Below are 10,574 nucleotides of genomic sequence, written 5' to 3' on the forward strand. Positions count from 1 at the left end.
GAAAGTTATTGGAAATACCCCGTGGGTTGTGGCTGAGGGTGCAAAGAGGGGCTGGACAGTTGGAAATCCGCGTGGCGGTCAGGTCATGTGCAATGTGTGCAGATAACAGGCGAGGGGTCTGTTTGGGAGTCAGAGGATGTGGGTCAGTGCCACAGCACCCACCAGTACCCACAATGAAAACCTCTTTTTTATGCCTTACTGGGCACTTCCTTTTGAGAGTATTCCTGGCCTTGCAAGTCTGTAATTTAGGGAATGGAGGTTCAGGCCATTTTTAAGCCCCTTTTGGCATTTGTAGCTGGTAATGTACACAGAGGGGGCTGCTTACATTGCACTTCTTTGACAAATCCGCCCTCTTTCAACGAATTAAAACCAAATGTTGATACAATCATCCAGATCTCGACTGGTGGATAAAACTCTGTTCTAAAGAGAGAGTCGTAGTGCGGGAAATCGCTCAGAATATACCCAGGAGCTCAGGACAAGGGTGTGATATGTGAGCAGAGCCCATCACATCAGTCAGCATATGAGTGTAAAGGAAGCAGACTGTTTGGACAGGAGGCAGCAGGCCTTGCCTTAAAGAAGGCATCTGGTGTTCCCCCAGTGCCCCTGGTAAAGTTGTATTAAACAGAAGCATATTTCTGGCAACTCTGTCTCAGATGTGTCACTTCCTTTTGTATGTTTGTCTTGATTTTTCTCACACCCATTTTCTGTGGTATTGTCCCTCTAAGCTCTATTGTTTCTGGTAAACTGCACTCTGTTTACGAGTCATAACGACTTACCAGAGTTCAAACAGTTTGGGAATTTTTCTTATCTCATTGGTGGTGATCTCACTCCAAAGGTACATGTAAATACAACGGTAAAATAAATGTCTGAATTTAACAAAGGTAATGAGTTACGCAGATGACACCAATTTGGTTGTACCATTTTGCTTTCTTCCTCTCCCGCCTGTGTTTTTTTTAAAAATTTTCTTTAACACAGACATCAAGTAAAAGACCTGTGGAAAAGAAAAACATGCAAAAATTGTTCAGCCATGAAAACCAGTGGAAATATTTGCCGGAGTGGCCAGAGGACTCACAGTCAGTGGCCAAATATGATGTCAGGGAGCGAGGCAGCCACAGCAGATCCAGTCCCCTCTCTGGCATTCTTCTTCATTCATCATCAGCTCTAATCGCTGAATACTGTACATCATGTCCTCGCTGTGATCTCGCCCTCCTGTGCCAGAATCAACACAAGAGGCCGCAACCCTAAAACTCTTAAGATCCTCAGTTTCCAGAAGCAGCGGTAAACTTTCCATTTATTTCTGTACATGAATACGGGATGAGGAACGACTCAGGAATTCGACTATAGCATAATGTTTCTTTCTCGGCAGGCTGGGGGTGGGAGCTGCTGAATTGCTGCCAGACTGAGCTCATTAACTTTAAGGGCATGATGTCACTTCTCTCCACCGTGCCACACCTCCTTCTGTCAGACAGTGTTTTAGGAGTTCCTGAAAGTGACTATAAGATACATAAACACTCTCGCTAAATTCCAACCTCAGATAACTGCGCAGCGTGGGCTACGGATTACTCAGCCTGACCCACGTTAGGATTTACTCATAGGCGAATTATCATGTGTGCAAATGTTTAAAGCATCTAAAATCAATATTTTTGTGACAGTGAATCAAATGTTGCCGTGACAAGACCTGGCAACGGGAAAGGAGTTGAGCGATGAACCTGCAGGGGACTGTGGCCTGAATTTCCCGCTACCCACAGCTTAAGTGAGATTTATAGCAATTTTTAGTAAATTGTTTGTCTGTCCAAGCCACAGCTTTGCCAAATGGTTTTGCCCTCACAGGAGTCTCATTGATTTTATAGGATAGTTTTTTAGCATGATAGAAGAATTATTTATGCCAAGACAGAGATTTCCTCCAGGAGTTTGTTAATGCAAAAAACTGGGCTAAAAGACACTAAATATCAGTGTTGCTCCATGATTGCTGAATGTGTTTTTAAAAGGTACGGCAACAAATGGCTTATATAGTTGTTGCTGTACTGGGGATTTCTCTCAGGATGTGATAATTGAACCACTTCATTTAATGAGACTATACAGACTTTTTTAAAACTTCCACAGTATTTGCTCCTTTTGGTCTCCTGTTAGTGGAGAAATGTAGTCACAAGACTATTCTGGTGTGCTGAGCCATTGCCTCATGGTGTCCAGTACAGAGACTATAATGAATATCATGTATTAACAATAGTAATGCATTGTAATACGTCATATTTATTATCATTAAAACAAACAAAGCTCCTGTCCTTATCTAACAATTTAAATGAGTAACACACACACACACACACACACACACACACACACACACACACACACACACACACACACACACACGTCCATCTAGAAAGGCTTTTCATTCCAAAGTTGTATTTTAAGTTAGTAGCATAGTTGTAAACGTCAGTAAGATTTAGTCTGACGCTTTCTTACCTCTGGAGTTGAATCCAGATGTTCAGGTTCCAAGCTCTTTGATGCCTTTTGTAGGCATTTATATATAATCCACTGAGAAATTGTTTATTTCATGGTAATACCTACATACTCTCACTGCAAGACTTGTACTTTTATGGAGTGGCGTGCAAGAGTGAGGAAACACTTCGCGTAAAACTTACGAAAAATACGTGTGTCACAGGGTGATGCTGTTTGTTATCACCGTCGTTTCCTAAAAACAATTATCCGCCTCCTCACGCATCAGCCTGAGATTTACGTAGTTTAAGGGGTGCGTGTGTAAAGTCGGCAGCTCCTGACCTCTGTCGCGCTCTTGCGCTCTCTGGCCACCGGAGGGGGGGGGGGAGGAGTTTGCTGCTGCTGCCTGCTAATAAAACGTGGCTGCTGCTGCTGAGGGTAGTGGAAAACAGACTTGGTGTGCAGTCTTTAGCAGGATTACACTTTCTCTCGTGCCCTGTGCATCATTTTATGCACAGCACCGTCGTGCGTCGACTTCTAGCCAAGGACAGCGACTCGTTTCCTTTAAACCCGACAGGCAGGTCTATATCTATACCCTCACTCACTTTTCCAGTTTCAGTTAGAAAGCGTAGTTTTCAGAGATGACCTGGACGATGAAGAGATGTTTTGTCACTCTGGCCATCCTGTGTCTTTGGCGAGTGCAACAACTGGCAGAAGCCTGCAGCTGCTCCCCGAGGCATCCCCAGCAGGTGTTCTGCAACTCAGACGTCGGTAAGTTGATTTTTAGACTAACAATCAACACATCAAGTTGTGTTTTTGCCATTAATGTATTAGTTAGCAATGTCTAGGATAAATTGGTTTGGGTTTCCCCCCCACAAGGAAACCATCGTATTCTGAGAGGGAGACTGCCCAGCTCCCGTGTTTACAGTTGCAGTGGGAGGAGGATGGAATTTTCTGTCCCCCAGTCTTTCTTTCCACTGCCCTCCTCTTTTTCTCTAATCTTCTGTTGATAGCTTCAATGCTCTTTCATAGACACATCAATATACTGTCTGGAGTTTTGTCTTCTTCAATACCATTTTAGGCTTTTTTTTAAATCTACAGTAAACCACATTATTCCTTGTTGTTGCTAAGGAGACTTTAAACAAAATCATTTGTGTTTGTGCTTGTTTATGACAACATGAATATAACTTCATTTTCTTTCACCAGTATCACCTCAGTGATCATATAGTTTACTGAAAGGCAAATTCATTTAATCCTACTCAAACGCTCCTGAGGATAATTTCCCTTTAATTTCGCCTGTTACAAAAAAGTACTTGTTGCTGCCTTCAACACAGAGCTTAAGCTAACAGGACTGTTAACAGTGACCAGCCTGTCCAGCTCCGGGTCTTTTTTCTTGCTTCTGAGATGGCTGAGTGTGTGGCATGTGGACAGAAGGTGACTTATTCAAAGATTTTTACTCACTGGATTCCATTGCTCAAGAGGATGAATAAACTTTATTATGCTACCTGAGAATGTACTCAAATGGAAAGTCAGATACCGCACTAAAAGGGAAGACAATTTTTCTTTCTTTTTACCCTATTTTGGTGCTTTAGGCTTTACAAAGTGAACCTATTAAAATAAGTTCTGTTTTTTGATTAGGCAGATTGTGCAGAACTCTAGAAAAACGAAGATGCTGGCAGTCATCTCAGCCTCACAGCTGATTCACCTCATTTCCATCTCTTAAGTCAGTTTCTAACATGACCTTGACCCTCCGCTCCTGCTTCAGCACCATGGATAGACCCTCACATAAACATAAACCACCATAGAGTCTCGGGGAATCTGTTTCTTGACCAAATATTCTTGAGTTCGTGTCTTCGGGGGTTTAGGCAAAGTTTAAGAGTGGGCTCAAGCTAGTTGGAGAAGAAAAGCGCCAGCAAAACTTCACCAAGTTGCTGGGTCACAGAGAGGGCAGTCAACTGTTGCACACTTGCACAACTTATTTAAACGTCAGAGAGAAGTTTCGGGAATTTACGAAATCGTTGGCATTCCACTTCACCAGCCCATGAACTGACTGCTACCTCAGTGGGTTGATGAAATTTTGCATTAAGCAAGCTCATTCAAAATTCTTATTCTTCTTGGGCTTAAAATGAAGGTGAATCATGTTTTTCTTTGAACCATGGGCCACTTGTGTTATAATAAATGATGTGTGTGTATTAAATACAGCATTCCTATGTAGATTAAAATAAGTCAAGATACTATCTTAATAAGTGCCAGACAGCTAACTGACTTGGAAGTATTGCTAAAGTTTCACATAGCTAGTGCTGGTTTTGGTTTTTGGAGATTACAGATACTTACTGAAGAGCAGTTCATTTCCACAGTGCAGGAAGATCATTACACCACTTGTGATGTCATTTTTTAAGGTGGGCCTTCGTATAACCTGAAAGTCGATATAAAATGAAAATTCCAGATGCAAGTTTGATACTAAGATTAATGGAGGCTTAAGCCTTGAGCCAGAGTTTTTAATCTCATAACAGTGGTTCTCTTTTTTTTTAACCTCAGTTGATCGCCATGGTAACTTATGGTGCAGACTTAACCAGCTTATTTTCAGAGATTTGGATAAACATGGAGATGGGTTGGTTTGATGTCAGTGAGCAGTGATAGTTAAGGATAAGTAGCACCTTTTAGTATCTATTGCAACTCCTGGGTGCTACAGGAACAAAAAAAGCACACACACACACACACACAAAATCAGAGACTTCTTTTATCCTTGTATCTGGAACAACAATGATTTTCAATTCAATTCAGTTTTATGTCTACAGGACCAAATCACAACAGTAGGAAACCTCGGGCAAAACCAGAACCAGGGAGGGGCAGCCATCTGCCATTATGTTCCTATTTACTGAAGTCAGCTGTTGGTCAACTTTGTGCAGAAGAAGAGTCTAATGTCTTGTCAGAACCCCCCTTAACTGGGAGTCAGCACAGAGGCTGATAGAGAAAATGTGATTAGGAGAAAAAGGTAACTGCCACTGATTGGTGTATATGGTTTTATCCAGCAAAGTAAGTCTGGCTTTGTAGAGCCTGGTTTGTAGTGCACGCCTAGGATCAAGTTTTGTTGTAAACAGTTCCACTGTCAAAACAGTCAGAGCAATCTTTCCTCATAAATGGAAATCTATCTTCTGGTTCCTTGGCGGAGGCAGAGGAATGTTGGGTATTCATAAACCACACTCATTATTCTTTACTTTTATTTTTCTTTTTAAATTTAAAAACTATCTGTGCTGCTTTTTGTGAAGAAAGAAAATGAGTCATATTGGTTCCTGAACAGAAAGTAGTGGGTACGACTTCTGGGACAAAAGCAGCCCATAAATTGCAAGCTGTGCAAACACAGCTGATATTAAAACCAGATTTCCGTCCTTTGAGCTGGACAGAATTTGTGCAAATAACCACAGCAGCTGCCTTAAGCTCCAGCACCACTTGCAATAGCGCGCTGGATTGATCCGTGCAGTGCGACACTTGCAACTCCCCTTTAGGAAACTGCATGTGAACGTTATGTCCATGGCCTCAGTCACATGCAGACTGTAAAAAAAACAGGAGAAAACGCTAAAAACGCTACATTTTTTTATGCAAGGCATAACAAAACTAACGGCTAATGTAGATGATGAGATTTTAAAGTTATCTTCGTCCATAGCTTCATGTGTTTGCGTTTTACATCAGATGCTCTTCCCTGAAGGCGATTTGTATCCCTGGCTGGAATCTTACCGGGGACCTTTTGCTTACCACACGCACACCAATGAGATGATGAGTATTTAAACTCTACAATTGTCTGTTTTTAAAAGGAAAACAAAGGATTACCTCAGATTAGTCTGTATCTCTTTGCACAGGATCAGCAGGATAGTCAGTTTGAATTTGTACTTGACTTTTTCGCACTCTGACCGCTTTGTGGCTCCTCGGAGAGGAAGACGAGGGCACATGCTCTTCAATTACATGACATGCATTTGCTTTTTTGTTCTTTGTTTTTAAAACCCTCCCATGACCACAATACTGCATGCAAAATATTGTGTTTATTGTTTGAGTAACTAGAAAATTAGATGGTTCCTTCGGTTTCCAGTTCTGTGAAACTTATGATTTTTAAAGGGCTTTGTCAGCCTGTTCCAGTAAACATCCAGGCTCTGGCAAGAACTTGCGTACACACTATATACCAGCACAGAGAATAAAGTTGTACTTCTAAACCGCTCGAACAGTTTGTGGAGGAAAAATCCATCAAATCAAATAGGTGGCTTGTCAAAGGAATATCACATTAATTAGCTTAAAGATCCTTTTTTCCCCGATAACTTGCCTTATTTTCTCATGTACATGTAACTCAAGAGCTACACCTAATTCTAAAACATGCTAAGATTATATATCAGTATGCGCATAAGACCCCATTTTCAGTATTTTTCACTTTATGCCTCTTTAACATCCTGTGGTTATTCCCACCTGCTCTAATTCCTGCTTTTAGGCGTAGAAGAAGAGGTCTCTGTTTGATTCGACACATTGGAGCAAAGGGGGATTACCGCTAATACACTCTGCTGAGAAGTTGGAGAGTTTCTCGGCACGGCTACCTCACTCTGCATCAAAGCGAGGGAGGGAGGGAGGGAGTTTGTGATATGTAAACAACGAAAAAGAAAAAGAGAAATCCGGTGACTGGTGTAGATTATCCCTAACACAGCTTTTCTTTTGTATCCCTCTTGACTTTAAAGGGCCGTCTTCTCCTTGTATACACAGCACATTGTTACGCTAAGAATACTTCAGCAATGTGACTGCCTTCCCGTGCTTGCTTCAGGACCCATCACTCCATCACTCCATGTGTGCGCACATTCTCCTTTTTTCTCTTGCTTCCTTTTGTCTGGGATTGATGCTTTAGACCCTTAAAAGGAGATGTTCTCTAAGCCTCATGAATGAGGGCACATATGGCTCACATCTTCATAGCTTCATATAAAAAAGGCAAATGAAAGGGCTTGATATTATTTGGCAAGGAGCGATCAGAGACAGTCAGTAGCTGCCACCTTGGGAAAGCAAGGACTGAAGTGGAACTTGAGAGAGAACATCTGGTTAGTGTTAGCTCTGTCGCTTGCTTCCTTGCAGTCCTGTGAATATACAGTAACTGCCGGGTGTCTGGTTGCAGCTGACATGTGATCATACTGTACTGCACTTCCACATTTTGAACACACATGGAAAGAGCAGCAACTTTGAAAAACACAAGTTGATTTGGGTTTTTTTTGTTTTTGTTTTTTGACTACTCGGGATTTTAGCTCAACGGCTCATTTGTATGGCTCTAATAGTAATTTTCCATTAAAGCCTGTTTTTTTTCCACATGAGCTCTTTTCTTCCAGCTTCAGAGTGCAAGAGAGAAAAGGAGGAGGCTACATGTGAAAGGAGGTGGTTGATTTGCATGTCAGCACCTCTCTCCAGACAGAAAGGCAGGCTGGCTGAGAGGCCTGGGGGCGGGGGGCACTCTAGTTCAGCTTTTTCAAAGACTGCTGACTGGCTTCCTCCTGTGTCGGCCCAGGAACCTGGGAACAGGCAGCATGCATTCCTCCCTCTGATTGCAGCTGATGAAACACTCATGCGCCTCTGTCTTCCCAGGACCTGGCACATGCAAACTTCTCAGATTCAAGCCACAGCAATGTGCTGCGGCCAACTCCAGCATGCCAAACCTGGGCAGGGCTCAGATCAGATACAGATAGATGCGGATTCATTTCAGTTTTAACATAACAAAGCAGCGTTCCAGTTACAAAGCTGGCATTCACACAAAATGAATGTTAATGCAATTTGTTTTTTCTCTTTTTTTTCTTGTCTTTATCCAGTTATCAGGGCAAAGGTAGTCGGAAAGCAAGAGGTGGATGTTGGCAATGACGTCTATGGGGATTCCATCAAACGGCTTAAGTACGACATTAAACAGATCAAGGTATTTAGGACAAAGCTATTGCATTTATCATTTTTCTTCCATGTGTAAAAACTTCAGTGGAATCTAAATGTTTTTGCTTGAATTCCCAGATGTTCAAAGGTCCCAGCAACGCTATCGATGCCTTCTACACAGCTCGCTCTTCTGCGATGTGTGGAGTGTCTCTGGAGACTGACGGCAGGAAAGAGTATCTAATCACAGGTATGACTTTCAGTGCAGTGTAAGGCACATGTTGTGTAATATAACAAACATGTTCTTTAATGTGGCTTCATATAGATTCTTATATATCCTCTAGATTTACACTTTGCTCTCCTTCCACTGTAGGAATGCTGGAGGCTGATGGGACAATGCACGTCACTCTGTGTGGCTTATTTGAACCCTGGGACAACCTGACTACCACTCAGAAGATGGGTCTGACTGAGCGCTATCAAATGGGCTGCGAATGCAGGGTACGGAAAATTTATGATTAAAAGTCTAAGGGAGTAGTTAAAGTTTACATTTACCAGATGATCACTTCCCAGTTGCATAAAACAAATCACCGCTAGATGCACGATGTTGTAACGATCACTGTGCTTTTTCTGATCCTCAGATCACCTCCTGCAGCTCCATCCCCTGCATGATCAACAGCCCATCCGAGTGCCTTTGGTTGGACTGGTTGATGGAGAAGACTGAAAATGGAAGACAAGCTAAACACTATGCATGCATCAAGAGGAGTGATAACTCTTGTGCCTGGTACAGAGGCTCTGCAGCGCCCAAAAAGGATTTCATGGACATCGAAGACCCTTAACTTTACCACTGTGCACATGTCTGCAGTTTAAATATGCCACCATAGAAATATCAAAAACAAAAATAAAAAACTCATCAAATTCCCCTTCTTTTAATTATCAAAAAAGCTGTAGAGTGGATTTTTAAAAAAGGAAAAAAAAAAAGGTTTTAATTGCAGATCTCATGTTTTCACTTATCATTCCTATGAGCTCAGCGCTTTTTGCCACACCGGCCCCTGAATCTGAAGCACATCCTCATAAACCACTTCTCCTCCAGCTGGAACAAAGGGGGGAAAACACCATAATTCAATGATACAATTTCTTCCTGAGCTATTAATCTGTAATTCTTTATTCAAGTTTTAAAGGGTTCTATAATTAAAATAACATGTACATAACATGTACCTACTGATCAAAGTTCTGTGAATCTGCTTTGATAAATAACACCAGGAAACAATCATCCTGGCAGAGCTATCACAGGGAACAGGAGCATGCTTTTTAAATGTGTGGCAACTGATTTGTGTTAAAGCACGACTCTTTAACCACAGTCGCTGCTTTTCTTATACTATAATCCTGAATAGACAAGAAGGCACTTTGAACATAATTATATCGCAACATTCATATTGTCTGTAATGAAAAAAACATGTTGGAATTAAAAGAGGATCAAATCCTCCATGGTTTGTTGTTTTGTTTGTTTTGTTTCTGCATATATAGATCACAGCTCTAGGCACTGTTATACTTTAGTACGTGTGAGCACATATTTTATTTAAGGTACTACATATAATAATTATTGGGAAAACACTTAAATTCTCTTTTTTTGATAAATAAAATATGTAAATGTAAGTGTATGTATATACTGTGGGAAAAAAATTTAATGGCCCATCGGCTTGGTCAGTGGAAAACAACAAGATCATTGAATTGTTCCCTTAATTTTTGTTGCAGTATATTTAAATAAAGAACACCATATATTTTCTTAACATTAGTAAAATACATTTTTGTTGGGAATAACAGATTGTAACCAATCATTTTTCTCGCACTGACGGTACTAAGATTGCCGTCAGTGTGGCGCAAATGTGACATGAATAATTAATATGAGAGTGTAAAAAGATTCGTCATTTGAAACTGTAGTCAAGTATGATGTGCTGGTTTCACATGGGACTTTTTTTTAAAGATAAGATGACTTTTGTATGCATAGCCATCTGAAACATTACTGTACATCTGACCCTTACAATTAAATTCATAAACCTCTTTCGGTGTGCTCAGTATTTTCATACCAGTACATGCAGCAAGCACACTTTGCTGCTAAATCTAAATGCCTAGGAATGTGCATTTAGTGCAGATCATCATGCATCATTTTAGCTTACTAAATCTGTAATTTAGAGACTCGTTTGAGGCAATCTACTGCCGCCTACTGGAGACAACAGCAACGTGACATTCACGAGCCAATCCATGTGCCC

At 41.2% G+C, this 10,574-nt stretch overlaps 1 protein-coding gene across 1 annotated transcript; it reads left to right on the forward strand.

Moving 5' to 3' along the window:
- Nucleotides 1-2,891: 2,891 nt before the first annotated feature.
- Nucleotides 2,892-9,761, forward strand: timp2b (TIMP metallopeptidase inhibitor 2b). Its single transcript, XM_085352481.1, has 5 exons — nucleotides 2,892-3,207; nucleotides 8,259-8,359; nucleotides 8,449-8,557; nucleotides 8,681-8,805; nucleotides 8,946-9,761. Exons 1-5 carry the CDS (start codon nucleotides 3,078-3,080, stop codon nucleotides 9,141-9,143), a joined length of 663 nt encoding a protein of 220 aa, XP_085208607.1. The 5' UTR covers nucleotides 2,892-3,077; the 3' UTR covers nucleotides 9,144-9,761.
- Nucleotides 9,762-10,574: the final 813 nt, after the last annotated feature.

The sequence above is a fragment of the Diplotaxodon limnothrissa genome, linkage group LG4 (genome assembly GCF_057381915.1).
Source record: "Diplotaxodon limnothrissa isolate DT_005_m linkage group LG4, D_limnothrissa_male_GT1.1, whole genome shotgun sequence".
Classification (NCBI taxonomy): domain Eukaryota; kingdom Metazoa; phylum Chordata; class Actinopteri; order Cichliformes; family Cichlidae; genus Diplotaxodon; species Diplotaxodon limnothrissa.